The 19020-nt window shown below is 39.7% G+C and overlaps 1 protein-coding gene and 1 non-coding gene across 2 annotated transcripts; one reads left to right on the top strand and one right to left on the bottom strand.

Annotated features, from left to right (window-relative positions):
- Window positions 1-12092: 12092 nt before the first annotated feature.
- trnal-aag lies at window positions 12093-12174 on the bottom strand. Its single transcript has one exon. It is a non-coding gene; the product is annotated as a tRNA-Leu (tRNA).
- A 213-nt stretch (window positions 12175-12387) lies between these two features.
- Window positions 12388-18762, top strand: LOC112239566 (zinc finger protein 37-like). The gene is made up of 4 exons (XM_042313312.1): window positions 12388-13059; window positions 14094-14191; window positions 14349-14526; window positions 17437-18762. Exons 1-4 carry the CDS (start codon window positions 12657-12659, stop codon window positions 18045-18047), a joined length of 1290 nt encoding a protein of 429 aa, XP_042169246.1. The 5' UTR covers window positions 12388-12656; the 3' UTR covers window positions 18048-18762.
- Window positions 18763-19020: the final 258 nt, after the last annotated feature.

Genomic DNA, 19020 nt, shown 5'->3' with positions numbered 1-19020 from the left:
GTCTGCTGGACGGAGAAAGACGCTCCAGTGAAAGAGGAGGAAGAGGAGGCTGTTACAGTTAAACAAGAAGTAGAGGATGAGGCTGTTACAGTGAAAGAAGAGGAGAAAGACGTGAAAGAGGAAGAATTTACAGTGAAAGAGGAAGAATATTTAAGAGTGAAAGAGGAGGATGCAGTTTTTGGAATGAAGGAGGAGGAGGGGGAGATTACTGTCCCGTTGGAGGAGACTGGAGATCTGATTAACACCAGTAAGTGCTATTTTAAAAACATTGGAGCAAACTCTGTAGTTGTTTAACTATTGAACTAATGTGTCGTGTTAAAGACTGCGGTCAAGTGAGCCGTCATTCGTAAAAAGCTGTCAAGCCACCCACGCTTCTTTTTCCACTTGAATTTTCTTACGCAAAGTGACAACACTTTACGGTACCGCGTGTTTTCTGGGAGGGGAACTGTTCTCTAATGCTCAGAAAGAAACGACAGCTACAAATTATTCCAAACAAACCGTTTCACGCACACTTATTCAATATTGCATAATCCAATTGTTTAAGTTCATTTTCGCACCTTATCATAAATTGCTTTGACATCACAGGTAAAGTGAGGCTGCAGTAGCCTGATGTTGGCGCTGTTTAGGAAATGTTACATTATCAATCCAAGATGTGTTTATGATGCCATGACACACAGGACGATCTAATTGAGTCTGATATGTTTTCTGTATATCATTAATCCAGTGTGATGACCATTGCTACGCATACGATGTCCTTTTTATGTCATCTTAATATATGGGTTAAAATAATATATATATATAATTGATAATTCAATGTTACAGTTAACTTTAAGTAAAATTGGTTAACATTTTGTCACGTCTGCCACTAAAATACTCTACATCTTTTGTTTTTTCAAATTAAACCAAGAGTCTTTTAAATTAGATGTTTTAAAACTGGCCTCAGGTTGAGGGATCTTATTTGGATTTAACCTCCTAGCAAGAGAGTTTTGGAGGTGTCATTCAGGTCTCTATTTAAATAAACACTCTGTTTTTGGCAGGAGAAAGACCAGACTCGGAGAAACCAGAGACGTCCAAACCAGCAAGACAACGCAACTGCTCCCACTGTGGAAAGGGTTTTAACCATTTAGGGGACCTGAAACGACACGAGAGAATACACACAGGGGAGAAACCTTTCCAATGCTCCCTGTGTGTAAAGAGTTTTTCCTTGTTAGAAAAGACATGAGAGGACACACACAGGAGATACTCCTCATCACTGCTCTCAATGTGGAAAGATGTTTATTCAGTTAGGGAACTTAAAAAATACATGAGAGAATACACACAGGGGAAAAACCTCATCACTGCTCCCAGTGTGGAAAGAGTTTTAACCGGAAAGAATACCTGAAAGAGCATGAGAGCATACACACAGGAGAGAAGCGAGATAAACCTTTCCAATGCTCCCAGTGTCGAAAGAGTTTTTCCTTGTTAGCGAGCCTGAAAAGACATGAGAGGACACACACAGGAGAGAAGCCTCATCACTGCCCCCAGTGTGGAAAGAGTTTTAACCTTAAAGAATACCTGAAAGTGCATGAGAGAATACACACAGGGGAGAAGCCCTACCACTGCTCCCAATGTGAAAAGAGTTTTGCTTGGTTAGGGTACCTGAGAAGACATGAGAGGACGCACACAGGAGAGAAGCCTCATCATTGCTCCCAGTGTGGAAAGAGTTTTACCCAGTTAGGTCACATGAGAAGACATGAGAGAATACACACAGGAGATAAGGATGTAGGCTGAACAGTAAAGGGTGGCTATAAAATATATTTTGATTTGTTTTACACTTTTTGGGTCACTACATGATTCCGTATGTGTTATTTCATAGTTTTGATGTCTTCACTATTATTCTACAATGTAGAAAATAGTTTAAAAAAAAATAAAACCCTTTGAATGAGTAGGCGTGTCCAAACTTTTGACTGGTACTGTACATCTACATGATGTACTGTTACACCATGTAGGAGCAGTATAGACCTAGTCTGTTCATTATATACATCTACATGATGTACTGTTACACCATGTAGGAGCAGTATAGACCTAGTCTGTTCATTATATACATCTACATGATGTATTGTTACACCATGTAGGAGCAGTATAGACCTAGTCTGTTCATTATATACATCTACATGATGTACTGTTACACCATGTAGGAGCAGTATAGACCTAGTCTGTTCATTATATACATCTACATGATGTATTGTTACACCATGTAGGAGCAGTATAGACCTAGTCTGTTCATTATATACATCTACATGATGTATTGTTACACCATGTAGGAGCAGTATAGACCTAGTCTGTCATATACATATATGATGTATTGCTACATGTATATATTATATACATCTAATGATGTATTGTTACCCATGTAGGAGCAGTATAGACCTAGTCTGTTCATTATATACATCTACATGATGTATTGTTACACCATGTAGGAGCAGTATAGACCTAGTCTGTTCATTATATACATCTACATGATGTATTGTTACACCATGTAGGAGCAGTATAGACCTAGTCTGTTCATTATATACATCTACATGATGTATTGTTACACCATGTAGGAGCAGTATAGACCTAGTCTGTTCATTATATACATCTACATGATGTATAACACCATGTAGGAGCAGTATAGACCTAGTCTGTTCATTATATACATCTACATGATGTATTGTTACACCATGTAGGAGCAGTATAGACCTAGTCTGTTCATTATATACATCTACATGATGATGTATTGTTACACCATGTAGGAGCAGTATAGACCTAGTCTGTTCATTATATACATGATGTATTGTTACACCATGTAGGAGCAGTATAGACCTAGTCTGTTCATTATATACATCTACATGATGTCTGTTCATTATATACATTACATGATGTACTGTTACACCATGTAGGAGCAGTATAGACCTAGTCTGTTCATTATATACATGTGTATTGTTACACCATGTAGGAGCAGTATAGACCTAGTCTGTTCATTATATACATCTACATGATGCATTGTTACACCATGTAGGAGCAGTATAGACCTAGTCTGTTCATTATATACATCTACATGATGTTAAACCATGTAGGAGCAGTATAGACCTGGTCTGTTCATTATATACATCTACATGATGTATCGTTACACCATGTAGGAGCAGTATAGACCTAGTCTGTTCATTATATACATCTACATGATGCATTGTTACGCCATGTAGGAGCAGTATAGACCTAGTCTGTTCATTATATACATCTACATGATGTATTGTTACACCATGTAGGAGCAGTATAGACCTAGTCTGTTCATTATATACATCTACATGATGTATTGTTACACCATGTAGGAGCAGTATAGACCCAGCTGCATGTTGTGCTATGTTTGTTTATTCCGTTTTAAATACTCACTCATTACAGGTCTGTTCTGATCAACAGGGGTCTGTCTTGTTAGACTTCAATGCTGCTTTTGACATTATCGATCATAGTCTGCTGCTGGAAAAATGTATGTGTTATGGCTTTACACCCCCTGCTATAATGTGGATAAAGAGTTACTTGTCTAACAGAACACTAACAGAACACGGAGGGTGTTCTTTAACGGAAGCCTTTCAAGTAGAATCAGGAATTCCCCAGGGTAGCTGTTTAGGCCCCTTGCTTTTTTTCAATCTTTACCAACAACATGCCAATGACATTTGAGTAAAGCCAGTGAGTCTATGTATGCGGATGACTCAACACTATAACACATCCGCTACTACAGTGACTGAAATGACTGCAACACTTAACAAAGAGCTGCAGTTAGTTTCAGAGTGGGTGGCAAGGAATACGTTTTCCCTAAATATTTACAATACTTTTAGTTTTGTATTTGGAACAAAACACTCACTAAACCCTAAACCTCAACTAAATCTTGTAATAAATCATGTGGAAATTGAGCAAGTTGAGATGACTAATGGGCTTGGTGTAACCCTAGATTGTAAACTGGGGAGAAGTCTGTCTATAATAAAGTGATGCTCTAGCCTTAACAACACTATCAACAAGGCAGGTCCTAAAGGCCTTGTCGCACCTTGACTACTGTTCAGTCGTGTGGTCAGGTGCCACAAAAAAAGGGCTTAGGAAAATTGCTATTGGCTCAGAACAGGGCAGCACGGGAGGCCCTTGGATTTACACAGAGAGCTAATATTAATAATATGCATGTCAATCTCTCCTGGCTCAAAGTGGAGGAGAGATTGACTTCATCACTACTTTTATTTATGAGAGGTATTGACATGTTGAAGTCACCGAGTTGTCTGTCTAAACTACTAGCTCACAGCTCAGACATCCATGCATACCCCACAAGAGGTCTCTTCACAGTCCCCAAGTCCAGAACAGACTATGGGAGGCGCACAGTACTACATAGAGCCATGACTACATGGAACTCTATTCCACCTCAGGTAACTGATGCAAACAGTAAAATTACATTTAAAAAACAGATTAAAAAAACACTTTATGGAACAGCGGGGAAGTGAAGCAACACAACCATTGGCTCAGATACATGCATAGACACACACACAGACACACACAGACACACACGATAACATACACAACTTACATACACATGGATTTAGTACTGTAGATATGTGGTAGTGGTGGAGTAGGGGCCTGAGGGCACATAGTGTGTTGTGAAATCTGTGAATATATTGTAAGGTTTTTAAAATTGTATAAACTGCCTTCATTTTGCTGGACCCCAGGAAGAGTAGCTGATGCTTTGGCAGCAGCTAATGGGGATCCATAATACACCCCAGGAAGAGTAGCTGATGCTTTGGCAGCAGCTAATGGGGATCCATAATACACCCCAGGAAGAGTAGCTGATGCTTTGGCAGCAGCTAATGGGGATCCATAATACATACAAATACAAACACATGATTCTCTTTGTACGTTTACAAATAATTTTATTCTTTAATAAAATACTTGAAAAATAAATTATGTTTTAAAATAAATACTTTGTTGTCAACTTCAGGCAGTAGATGAAGATGTGTGTCTTTCAGGCAATACTGCCACTGTGACGTAATGATCTAGTGGACGGGACGTTTATGTTACACTCGTTTATCCACCATTCATTTTTCCCATAGGGGATTTTTAAAGAACCTTAAACCTATACGGGATCAGTCCCCTCCCCCCTCTAGACAGTTGAGCTAATGTGATTAGCATGAGATTGTAAGTAACAAGAACATTTCCCAGGACGTAGACACATCTGATATGGGCAGAAAGCTTAAATTCTTGTTAATCTAACTGCACTGTCCAATTTACTGTAGCTATTACAGTGAAATGATAACATGCTATTGTTTGAGGAGAGTGCACACTTATGAACTTGAAAATGAATTAATAAACCAATTAGGCACATTTGGGCAGTCTTGATACAAAATTTTGAACAGAAATACAATGGTTCATTGAATCAGTCTAAGACTTTGCACATACACTGCTGCCATCTAGTGGCCAAAATCTAAATTGCGCCTAACCTGGAATAGTACACTATGGCCTTTCTCTTGCATTTAAAAGATGATGCAAAAACATTTTTTTATTTTTTTACTTTGTATTATCTTTTACCAGATCTAATGTGTTACAGTCTCCTACATTAATTTTGCATTTCCACAAACTTCAAAGAGTTTCCTTTCAAATGGTATGAAGAATATGCATATCCTTGCTTCAGATCCTGAGCTACCGGAAGTTAGATTTGGGTCATTTTTGGGGGAGGAATTTGGGGGGAAAAAGGGGTCCGATCCTTATTAAGGGCTGTGTTTCGTGTGGGCGTGACCCTGGTGTGATGTTTTGGTAACCGTGTAAGTCTCTATGACACCTCCACTGTGGGGCTTTATTTCCTTTGTTACCATAGCGAGTTCTGAAATATGCTACGTCAATTATTCATTGAGGCTGAAGATGGAGTAAGAAGCGTATTGATTGTGTAATCGTGTGTAGGTTCAATCATTATTCTAATTTAAATTATGAGTCAAAGTGCCTTCAAGACACGTAAAACGTAGCCTACCGATTGCAAGGTGCAGCCTGTGTGCAAAACATTAGAGTCTGGTCCAGTCATTCAATGTGATGATTTTGAACCTTTTTGTTATCGTGATCATTATGCACACTGGCTGCTCCTCATTCAGGCCCCTGATAGGTCTGATGTATCCTACTGTAGGGCTTGGTTGTTCTAGATCAAAGGTCTGATGTATCCTACTGCAGGGCTTGGTTGTTCTAGATTAAAGGTCTGTTGTATCCTACTGTAGGGCTTGGTTGTTCTAGATTAAAGGTCTGTTGTATCCTACTGTAGGGCTTGGTTGTTCTAGATTAAAGGTCTGTTGTATCCTACTGTAGGGCTTGGTTGTTCTAGATTAAAGGTCTGTTGTATCCTACTGTAGGGCTTGGCAGTTCCACTAGATCAAAGGTCTGTTGTATCCTACTGTAGGGCTTGGTTGTTCTAGATTAAAGGTCTGTTCAAACGTATCCTACTGTAGGGCTTGGTTGTTCTAGAGATCAAAGGTCCTACTGTAGGGCTTGTAGTCAAACGTCTGTTGTATCTGTAGGGCTTGGTTGTTCTAGAGATCAAACGTCTGTTGTATCTGACCGTAGGGCTTGGTTGTTCTAGATCAAAGGTCTGTTGTATTCTACTGTAGGGCTTGGTTGTTCTAGAGATCAAAGGTCTGTTGTATCCTACTGTAGGGCTTGGTTGTTCTAGATTAAAGGTCTGTTGTATCCTACTGTAGGGCTTGGTTGTTCTAGATTAAAGGTCTGTTGTATCCTACTGTAGGGCTTGGTTGTCACACTTTTCCCCCCATCCCCATCAAACACACCTGATTTAAGCTAATTGCATTTTTAACTGAAGATCATGATTAGTTGATTATTGGAGTCAGGTGTGTTAGCTGATATGCTCAAATCCATTAAGAAGAAAATAAATTCCACAAATGATCTTTTAACAAGGCACACCTGTTATTTGAAATGCACTCCAGGTGACTACCTCATGAAGCTGGTTGAGAGAAGGCTTGCGTCAAAAGCATTTCGCTACACTACAAGCATTTCACTACACTCGCAATAGCATCTGCTAACCATGTGTATGTGACCAATAAAATTTGATTTGAGAATGCCAAGAGTGTGCAAAGCTGTCATCATGGCAAAGGGTAGCTACTTTTGAACAATCTAAAGTATAAAATATATTTTGATTTGTTTTTAACACTTTTTTGGGTACTGCATGATTCCATGTGTGTTATTTCATAGTTTTGATGTCTTCACTATTCTACAATGTAGAAAATAGTAAAAATGATTGACTGAGTAGGTGTGTCCAAACATTTGACTTTCCTGTACCTTGTCCAAAATGTAGAGGCCTATGGGATATTCATTGATTCATTGAAGAGGTTAGATGGTAAATTAGATCTGCATAACATACCAATACCAATTGACATACCTTTGTTTGCCTCCTCGTCTGTATACCTACAGACCCAAAGGTGAGCCGTTCAGTCATCTGCACCCAATACAGCTAGCCTTCAACATATTCTAATCTCTTTGTTGATTGATATCAATTGAATTTAGTTAATTTTCTGTTTTAGAGGGGGCCCCCGTGTTGAGGATCAGCATGGCTACAGACGTAAGTGACATGGAGCGGTGGTCATTTAGGCAGGTTACCTTCGCTTTCTTGGGGCACAGGGACTATGGTGATCTGCTTGAAACATGTAGGTATTACAGACCTGGTCAGGGAGGTGTTGAAAATGTCAGTAGGAACCCCTTGCCAGGTGGCCCGTGCTCTGAGAACACGTCCTGGTAATCCATCTGGCCCCGCAGCCATGTTAATGTTGACCTGTTTAAAGGTCTTGCTCACATTGGCTACGGAGAGCGTGATCACACAGTCATCCGGGAACAGCTGGTGCTCTCATGCACGGTTCAGTGTTGCTTGCCTTGACGAGTGTCAGAGCTGGTGTAGTAGGATTCAGTCTAAATCCTGTATTGACGCTTTGCCTGTTTGATGGTTCGTCTGAGGAAATAGCAGGATTTCTTATAAGCGTACGGAATACTTGTCCCGCTCCTTGAAAGAGGCAGCTCTAGCCTTTAGCTCGGTGCAGATGTTGCCTGTAATCCATGGCTTCTGGTTGGGATATGTACGCAAGGTCACTGCAGGGATTACTTTGTCGATGCTCTTATTGATGAAGCCGGTGACTGAGGTGGTGTACTCCTCAATGCCATTAGATGAATCCCGATCCAGTCTGTGCAAAACAGTCCTGTAGCTTAGCATCCGCGTCATTTGACAACTTCCGTATTGAGCGAGTCACTGGTACTTCCTGCTTTAGTTTTTGCTTGTAAGCAGGAATCAGGAGGATAGAATTATGGTCAGATTTGACAAATGGCGGGGCAGGGAGAGCTTTGTATGCGTCTCTGTGTGTGGAGTAAAGGTGGTCTAGTGTTTTTTTTCTTCTCTGGTTGCACATGTGACATGCTGGTAGAAATGAGGTAAAACGGATTTAAGTTTGCCTGCATTAAAGTCCCCGGCCACTAGGAGCACCACTTCTGGATGAGCATTTTCTTGTTTATGGCCAGGACCTCCACATCTGGCTACCCCTGCGGTATTATCCGGGGACGGGTGCGGTGCTGAGGAGTATTTCTGTCTGTAATAAAGCCCTTTTGTGGGGAAAAAATAATTCTGATTGGCTAGGCCTGGCTCCCCAGTGGCCCTCCCAGGCCCACCCATGGCTGCGCCCCTGCCCAGTCATGTGAAATCCATAGATTAGGGCCTAATACATTTATTTAAATTGACTGATTTCCATCTATGAATTGTAAATCAGTAAAGTCTTTGAAATTGTTGCATGTTGAGTTTATATTTTTGTTCAGTATATATTGAAAGCAGGTGCTTCCACACAGGTGAGTCAATGTGCTAACACTAGGTACCAGAATCTCACAGTATCCCTTTTAAAGGTCCTGGCCGTAAGATGTTTACCATCAAAGAGTGGGCCACCAACAAAACATTATTAACAATGGATCAAATGCAGCCTATGACATTGATTGAAATACTGTAGTCCACATAATCTATTACTATAGAGCTCTGCTCAGCCTCAACATGACATTATCTATTATCATAGAGCTCTGTTCAGCCTGTAAACATGACATTATCTATTATTATAGAGCTCTGTTCAGCCTATAAACATGACATTATCTATTATTATAGAGCTCTGTTCAGCCTATAAACATGACATTATCTATTGTTATAGAGCTCTGTTCAGCCTATAAACATGACATTATCTATAATTATAGAGCTCTGTTCAGCCTTAACATGACATTATCATAATTATAGAGCTCTGTTCAGCCTTAACATGACATTATCTATTATTATAGAAATGTTCAGCCTAAAAACATGACATTATCTATTATTATAGAGCTCTGCTCAGCCTATAAACATGACATTATCAGCCTATAAACATGACATTATCTATTATTATAGAGCTCTGTTCAGCCTATAAACATGACATTATCTATTATTATAGAGCTCTGTTCAGCCTATAAACATGACATTATCTATTATTATAGAAATGTTCAGCCTAAAAACATGACATTATCTATTATTATAGAGCTCTGCTCAGCCTATAAACATGACATTATCTATTATTATAGAGCTCTGTTCAGCCTAAAAACATGACATTATCTATTATTATAGAGCTCTGCTCAGCCTATAAACATGACATTATCTATTATTATAGAGCTCTGCTCAGCCTGTAAACAAGACATTATCTATTATGACATAGCTCTTATTATGACATCATGACATTCCATGAGAGAAGGATTCTAGTTGGAACTCTACATCTTTTGATTTTCAAATTACACCAATATTCTTTTTAAATTATATTTTTTGTAAACTGGCCTCAGGTTATTGAGGGATCTGATTTAGATTTAACCTCCTAGCAAGAGAGTTGTGGAGGTTTCATTCAGTTCTCTATTTAAATAAACACTCTGTCTTTGGCAGGAGAAAGACCAGACTCAGAGGAACCAGAGATGTCCAAACCAGCAAGAGGATGCAACTGTTCCCACTGTGGAAAGGGTTTAAACCAGTTAGGGGACCTGAAACGACATGAGAGAATACACACAGGCGATAAACCTTTCCAATGCTCCCACTGTGTAAAGAGTTTTTCCTCTCGCAAAGATTGCATACAGATGTAGGATCTTAGTTTTATCACTCTTCCTGTGCAGCAGTACATTCACACTAGTAGTTTATTCACAGTTTAAAAAGGCTTCCAAAGTTTGTAATTTCCACTTAACATTTCAGACTTAATTTGCCCTAACGTAAAATGCATCAATCCCTACAAAAAAAAAAAAAGGTAATTAATTATAATCAGCACAATAATTCACATTTCCTGTTGTTTCGGGAGTATTTTCCTGCTGTAGCAAACTGGGTCACATGAATATTTTCCCCATGTGCGCTGTATTTTTTAAATCAAATCAAATTGTATTTCTCACAAACACCGAATGCAACAGGTGTAGACTTTTACCCGGAAATGACGAGTTAAAAAGAAGAAAAAAGGAAATGGTTACAAAAAATAACAATCAGGGGGTTATATACAAGACGTACCAGTACAGAGTCAATGTGCAGGGGGTTATATACAAGACGTATCTGTACAGAGTCAATGTGCAGGGGGTTATATACAAGACAGTAGAGTCAATGTGCAGGGGGTTATATACAAGACGTACCTGTACAGAGTCAATGTGCAGGGGGTTATATACAAGACGTACCAGTCACAGGGGGTTAGTCAAGAGTCAATGTGCAGGGGGTTATATACAAGACGTACTGTTGTGCAGGGGTTATATACAAGACGTACAGGGGATATACAAGACGTACCTGTACAGAGTCAATGTGCAGGGGTTATATACAAGACGTATCTGTACAGAGTCAATGTGCAGGGGGTTATATACAAGACGTATCTGTACAGAGTCAATGTGCAGGGGGTTATATACAAGACGTATCTGTACAGAGTCAATGTGCAGGGGGTTATATACAAGACGTACCTGTACAGAGTCAATGTGCAGGGGGTTATATACAAGACGTACCTGTACAGAGTCAATGTGCAGGGGTACGAGGCAGTTGAGGTAATGTGTACATGTAGGTAGGGGTTAAAGTGACTAGGTAGATGACAGACATATTTTTTAATTTTTTTATCAGATATGTTTTATTTTTAAAAAAAAAAAAAAACATTCAAATCATTGTTGTGCAATTACAAACTAAACATGTTGTGGGCCAATGACAGGATGCCACTTCACACATGCAGCACAGATGCCTTTTAATAAAATGGTCTTTATCAATAGGAGTGAAGGAAACACAGTTAATTGTCATGGAAACCAAAGAACGCATTTATTTAGTACAATCAAATGAACCTTGTAGTTACTGCAGCTATTCTGCAATTACTGCGTCCTAAATATACCACAGTCGACTGCAGTTACTGCACTTGGACTGCAGTTTCAAAACTGCAATCTTTTTTTGTTGTCAGGGAAGACGACATTTTTTTTACGTTATTTGCCACATAGCCTAGGTTTTTCAGGATAACTTCTTGATGTCGGCAAAAATGAACATGTGGCACTGACTCGCCCACGCATTGCTGAAGACTTTGGATTAACATAAAGCATTTTCACCCAAATTAAATCCAATGACATGGTGAAATGTTTAGTTGATTTCATGTTGAATTCACTTTAGTTGACAATTTAACCAAATGTAAATCAAAACTGCAGGTGTTGGATCAACATTCACCTTCGAGACATAAATCTACGACGAGGAACCATAGTTTATGAAAAGGAGGCGAGTAGTGCGGACGAAATGGAGAAAAGGGTTGGAGAATCAACAGCTGTGCTGGAATGAGGACAATATGTCTGTCAGTTCTGATGATATACATAAATATTTTTTTTTAGCCCTGTATTTAACTAGGCAAGTCAGTTAATTAAGAACCATTCTTATTTACAATGACCGCAAACATGGGCCAATTGTGAGCCGCACTATGGGACTTCCGATCACGACCGTTTGTGATACAGTGTAGAATCGAACCAGGGTCTGTAGTGACGCCTCTAGAACTGAGATGCAGCGCCACTCAAGAGCCAAAAATATCTGGCAGCGGCGGGATTCGAACCCGCGCCTCCGAAGAGACTGGAGCCTTAATCCAGCGCCTTAGACCGCTCGGCCACGCTACCGATGAACGTATATATCTTCCACATGATTCAACATATTGATATCAATCAATACCGGATGTTTCCGGTTTTTATCAACTTTGCAGATAGTTGTATAGTGTGTATGTATAAGAAGTGTGGAAAAAACCTTACATTGAAATGATTTGTTATGACATTGTTTGACAGAGTCCTCTTTGCGTCACCCATTTCAGACAACAGATGGCGACGTGAGTCATTATTCCGTGACGTATAATCTAGTGGACGGGATGCTAAGAAGAGCAACACGGCTACTTATTCATCCACCTCGATAGCTTGCTAGGCAACATGAAAATGAAATATTGAAGCTCTTTAGGCCATTCTTATGTATATTAGTCTCAGTGTTTTAAACACAATTGTGTTAACGTATCAACTGTTTAATTGTAACGTCATTTGCATGTTAAATGTGTTAACTTGTTAAGATTGATACTGAGCCCGGCACTAGGCTAGTTTCTAATGCTAACCAGCTAATGCTATTTAGCGAACTAATATCCCCGACCATGAGCTCACTAAGCTACTTCTCCCCTGCTAAAGAGGTCTGTTGGACTCAGAAAGAAGCTCTGGGGCTGAACATTGTCGTAAAGGAGGATGATATTACAGTGAAAGGAGAGGAAGAAGCTTTCAGAATGAAAAAGGAGGAAGAGGAGGCTATCACATTGAAAGAAGAGGAGGAGCATTTTGGGGTGGAGGGAGAATCGGCTGTCACAGTGGAAAAAGAGGTAGAAGCTTTCAGAATGAAAAAGGAGGAAGAGGAGGCTGTTTCAGTGAAAGAAGAACCTTTTGGGGAGGAAGAGGAGGCTATCTCAATAAAAGAGAAGGTTGAAGCCGTTCTGGGAGTGAAAGAGGAGGAGACAGAAGATCTGATTAACACCAGTGAGTACTGTCTTAAAAACAACTCAGCAGTTGTTGAACTAGGCTAATGTGTGGTTTTAAAGGGGCATTCTACTGAAGTTATGCACTCAAATATACAGTACTGGAGGAATTGATAAAGGGGCAATCTGCAATTGGTACATGCATTTTTTAAAAACTTTTAAATTGATACTTTATTGTCCATTTACATCTAAATGAATTTAGTTTAGTCAGCGGGTAAACATCTTTCCACACTGGGTGCTGTCTCCCAAGCTGGGTTCACTCTCTGAGGAAGAGATCATTTTTCTGGATAGGCCAGAACATGTTACATATTACTCCCTATGTAAATGTGGGGTGTGAAACCTGGCAGTTCAGGTCAGCTCCGCCGAGAGAGTGGAAACAGAGAGCTGACAGATGGGGCGTTGTGACACTATAAGGCACGGGAACCTATGAAATTCACAGAGCGCTTCTGTGCACCAATAATGTCACCCGGAACCAGTCCACAACTTCACATCTCACAGTTTAAAAGCGGAGAAGAAGTCCTAGAACCTGATGACACATTAGAGAGAGTTGTAGCCATTGATTGTTGAAGAATATAACTTCTAAATGCCCAACGACCTCAGTTCAACGGTCATACCCCATCTGAACCCAATATATCCCGAGTTTACAAACCATTATGAACACCTGCTCAACTTTGATTTCCTATCAGAACCCACAACAGCCTGTTTAACTCTGAGGGGTATACTATGTAGTGGGATAGAGGAGTTAGTGAGCTGACTTCGGTTCAATTCTGAATTCGACTCACTCAGGAAAACTGTTGAAGGTCTCTTACCTCTTAACCATGTAAGTTTCTATGGCAACAAATCCTTCATCTCTAACCTGCTCCGGAGCAGGCTAGTTGAGGACCAATCAGGGGGCAGGCTAACCCAACTTTATCCTGACTCAAGTGTTGTGTCTGAGCTGTGAGTTGAGGACCAATCAAATCGAATTCCCTTCCATCTATGATTGCAATAGATGGTCATAAGTTTACCATCTGTTTGATATTCTCGTTCACACAGGAGAGATACATTACTATCATGGATCCTCTGGGGAGCTTCAACAACATCCTGATGCTGACGAGGCAGAGAAGAGTCTCTCCAGATCAGAACACCAGATGGTACAGCTTGGTCTGGTCTAGCATACAGCTTGGTCTGGTCTAGCATACAGCTTGCTCTCTCTGGGTCTGGGCTGTGTTTCTGTAAAGCAGTTTATGACAACAGTGACATCAGCAACCATAATGATATGTGTCTGTGTCCCCTCTTTATGGTTACCAGGACAACGCTAGCCCTTCCTCCCTCCCGGAGTCCCTGTATCGAGCCTGTCCGGATAGCACTTTACTGCTGGGTATGAAGAGGTTGTCTGTGCTGCTGGTGGACTGCAGGAAAACAACAGGGCTGAGTGGAACTGTGAGAGGAGGAGAAGAGAAGAAAGGATCAGATTTGACACGTCAAAGTAAGTGCTGTAGTTGAGTTTGAACAAATAAAATAGATCTGCCCACTCGGGTCTGTTCCCAGTAGGGCTGGTATCTGTTCCCAGTAGGGCTGGTATCTGTTCCCAGTAGGGCTGGTATCTGTTCCCAGTAGGGCTGTTCCCCAACTAATACAAATCTTGGTCGATTTTTTTATTTTATTTTTTTACGTGTATTTTTCCATATATAGACACCATTCTGCCTTTTCTTATGTGGAATGCCAATTCATCGTACCATTTCTACTTATCTGCGTGCCAGATATGGTTTTCATATGCACATTTTCATGGAACATTTTAATTTCATGTATAATAAAGGTCTTCATATCTCAAAATCATTGTCATGTTGTTCATCAAAATTCAATATAAATGAAAATTATAAAAACCCAAAGTATTTTTTGTTTCCAACTATGTAAAAATACATAAAGTCAACAAATAAAAACATTGCAGCCTGCAGGTAGAAAATATCCTGATTTAAAAAATAAATATCCTATAAAATCACATTGACTATGCATGGCCTGTCTGCAACCAACTTGAAACATTGTATCAACTATTAACTTGGGTCAGTCCTGAAGCTTGTGCTAGCAACCTAGCAACATTGTATAACATATTCTGGATCCTCCCCTCAACCGGTGAGCTCAGGACCGACACAGCTGTAGGCTATTTGCGCAAGAGCTAAGAAGCTATGCTCGACTTGGACAGGCGCTCACTGGAGCTGAGTAGCGAAACCTCAAATGTTCCTCTCATAGAATATTAGCTCAGAAGTATAGTGGGGCTCCTGCACCTACATATAGACAGTACCAGCACCCAAAATGAGTACCAGGAACCTATTTCAGCCCAAGTCGAGCACTGATGAGAAGTAATCAGGTCTATTTTATGACGTTTCCACTGGATCAGAGCATTTACTTGTTTCCCTTTTCACGCTGAGTGGTTCATCGAAAGGGAGAGAGCTGGAAAATATTTTTTTAAATACATTGAGGAACTATTGTAATTCTCAATGGATGTAAAAACACACTTTGTTTTGCTAGCTGTTTTAGGTGAAGAAAATTGAGAAGCTCCACAGGTCCACACCGTTGGACTAGTAACCGGAAGGTTGCAAGTTCAAATCCCCTGAGCTGACAAGGTACAAATCTGTCGTTCTGCCCCTGAACAGGGCAGTTAACCCACGGTTCCTAGGCCGTCATTAAAAATAAGAATTTGTTCTTTAACTGACTTAGTTAAATAAAGGTTAAAAAAAATAAAAAATTAAATTGTGGTGGTGCGTTAAGCCAATCAGATGTCAATTGGCGGTGAGGTGAATTGTGCATCTGGGCGCTGCATAGTTAATCTGACGTCTGCATTGACCATGTAGCATTTACAGTGATACGACCTCTTCAGAAGTCAGGGCATTCATACCTGACCATGTAGCATTTACAGTGATACCTGACCATGTAGCATTTACAGTGATACTTTCAGAAGTAGAGGGGGCATTCATACCTGACCATGTTTAGCATTTACATTCAGTGACCTGACCATGAGCATTTACAGTGATACTTCTTCAGAAGTCAGGGCATTCATACCTGACCATGTAGCATTTACAGTGATACGACCTCTTCAGAAGTCAGGGCATTCATACTTCTTGCGCTTCGTGAAGCAGTGCAGAGCTGTTGTCCAGGAAGTTGTCAAGGACGTGAGTTTGTTTTTGTACAGGATGTACTGTTGACGCCCTGTGGAATCCAAAGGAATTGCATCAGGGAGCTATTTTACAATATGACCTTTCTCTTGCATTTCTAAGAGGATGGTCTCTCCAAAAAAAAAAAAAAATCCAGTTGGATTTTCTCCATATCTATTGTGTTATTTATATTCTCCTACCATATCTATTGTGTTATATTCTCCTACCATATCTATTGTGTTATATTCTCCTACCATATCTATTGTGTTATATTCTCCTACCATATCTATTGTGTTATATTCTCCTACCATATCTATTGTGTTATATTCTCTATTGTGTTATATTCTACCATATCTATTGTGTTATATTCTCCTACCATATCTATTGTGTTATATTCTCCTACCATATCTATTGTGTTATATTCTCCTACCATATCTATTGTGTTATATTCTCCTACCTTATCTATGGTGTTATATTCTCCTACCATATCTATTGTGTTATATTCTCCTACCTTATCTATTGTGTTATATTCTCCTACCATATCTATGGTGTTATATTCTCCTACCATATCTATTGTGTTATATTCTCCTACCATATCTATTGTGTTATATTCTCGAGCACACTCCTCCAGTTCACCTAGCTGAGTTAAAAGCAAAAGAATATCAAAAATAATAAATAAATAAATATTCTATTTATACTTCCTGTTTTTGTTTATTTACCTATTTTGATGTCATATATTGAATTTGGATTTACTTCCAAAGTCTTAGTCAATAATTGAAACCAACCTAATTTAATCTGACATCCACATTCCATTGATGCCCTGCTAACCCTATATCAGATGTTGGATGTAGAGCTCAATAAGGAGGTAATAGAGCTAGATCAGATTTGGATAAATTCCCTTACAACCCCTAAGAAGTAGATCAGATTAGGATGTTATTTTTGATCAATAAGGATGTCAAGATGTAATAAGGATAATATAAATCTAGATCAGATTAGGATGTCATTTTTGATCAATAAGGATGTCAAGATGTAATAAGGATATCATAAATCTAGATCGGATTTGGATGTCAACAAAATAAGACACAACAACATGTAAAGTTCAATAGGATTTTTAAAAATTAGCCTACAGTTCTCTACAGCCACTCTGCTCTGAGGGATCTATATTAAACGCCATACAAAGACTTAGTAAGAGGTTTCATCATGTGGACTTCGTACATGTCTGTCTAACTAAACACTGTCTTTGGCAGGAGAGAGATCAGACTCTCACGTTGACAGCGGTAAGAGTCCTCCGGGGGAACCGGACCCAGAGACGCCCAAACCAGCTGGACGACACCACTGCCCCCAGTGTGGAAAGAGTTTTAACCATTTAGGGAACCTGAAAACGCACGGGAGGACACATACGGGAGAGAAGCCGTACCACTGCGCCCTGTGTGGAAAGAGATTCTCCCATTCGGGGAGTCTGAAAGCACATACGAAAATACACACAGGGGAGAAGCCTTACCACTGCTCTCAGTGCGGAAAGAGATTTATCCAGTTAGGGAACCTGGAATCACACGAGAGAACTCACACAGAAGTGAAGAGGCTTTTCCACTGTTCTCATTGTGAAAAAACGTTTAAGAATTTAGGGAACCTGAAAGTGCATGAGAAATGCCATACAGGGGGGAAGCTTTTTCGTTGCTCCCAGTGTGGAACGATATTTACCCAGTTTAGGCAGCTGACAGACCACGAGGTAACACACACAGGGAAGATGCCTTACCACTGCTCCCGGTGTGGAAAGACATATTTCACTTCACATGCACTTAGTCTTCATGAGAGAACACACACAGTGCTCCCGCCCTTATCTCATATTTTTGACTGAAAAATCGTGTTTTTTTTGTTTATGCCACATGAAATCAAATTGTAGAAAGTATACTCGACAACGACGACGAAACAAATGTTACCCTCTGTTTCTTCTTGAGAAAACACGTTAAAACAAGTATTTAACATTAAATTCTTATTACTACCAACTGAAATAATAATTTCCTATATTATTTTTCCAATCAAGTTACAGAGCTCTACCAGGCGGTTGAGACGTCAAGAGGGTCATATCTACAATGACACATTAGAATGCTGTTTTGCATAGCATTTTTACTGATCGAGAAAATATATATTTACTTTAGGTTCAATGGCCTTTTTAATACATAGTTAAGCATTGTTAAGAGGACTGATCTCAAACGTGGAACAACATATGGTAATATTCAATTACATTTTGAAATGTTTGTGTTTTTCCAGGTAGTGGATACAGTAGTAGTTCCACAAAACGTCTTTCTTGAATTTCAAATGGTCTCGGTTCTTCCACCACGTTTCCCCCCCATCTTCAGACTATATTTTACGATAATATGACAAAACGCCATTTTTTTTTTATTACTGTTACAGACTTTGTTTTATTGGCCGATAGTCTGAAAATGGATTATTTGACGTTATGAGGCTGAAATGTGGATAAAACCACTTATGTTGCGTAGAAGTAGCTTTTCCTTTCTTTCTCACAGTCATAGACTGAATTGTAGTAGTAGTAGCAGTAGTAGTCACTGTAGTAGTGGTAACTGTGTTAGTAGTAGTAGTAGTAACAGTAGTAGTACTGGTAGTAGTAGTAGTACTGGTAGTAGTGGTAGTAGCAGTAATACTGGTAGCAGTAGTAGTAGTAGCAGTAATACTGGTAGTAGTAGTAGTAGTAGTAGCAGTAATACTGGTAGTAGTAGCAGTAGTACTGGTAGCAGTAGTAGCAGTAGTAACAGTAGTAGTAGTAGCAGTAGTAACAGTAGTAGTAGTAGCAGTAGTACTGGTAGCAGTAG

Source organism: Oncorhynchus tshawytscha, unplaced genomic scaffold (genome assembly GCF_018296145.1).
Source record: "Oncorhynchus tshawytscha isolate Ot180627B unplaced genomic scaffold, Otsh_v2.0 Un_contig_2718_pilon_pilon, whole genome shotgun sequence".
Classification (NCBI taxonomy): Eukaryota; Metazoa; Chordata; class Actinopteri; order Salmoniformes; family Salmonidae; genus Oncorhynchus; species Oncorhynchus tshawytscha.
Note: the sequence above shows the minus strand (reverse complement) of the source record. Positions and strands in the feature narration are given on the sequence as shown.

Excerpts from the sequence above, each read along its gene's own strand:
- LOC112239566 (XM_042313312.1), top strand. The coding sequence starts at position 12,657 with ATGCTATTTAGCGAACTAATATCCCCGACCATGAGCTCACTAAGCTAC. Across the intron at positions 13,060-14,093 it reads AGAAGATCTGATTAACACCA|GAGAGATACATTACTATCAT; the intron begins GTGAGTACTGTC and ends TCGTTCACACAG. Across the intron at positions 14,192-14,348 it reads CCAGATCAGAACACCAGATG|GACAACGCTAGCCCTTCCTC; the intron begins GTACAGCTTGGT and ends TATGGTTACCAG.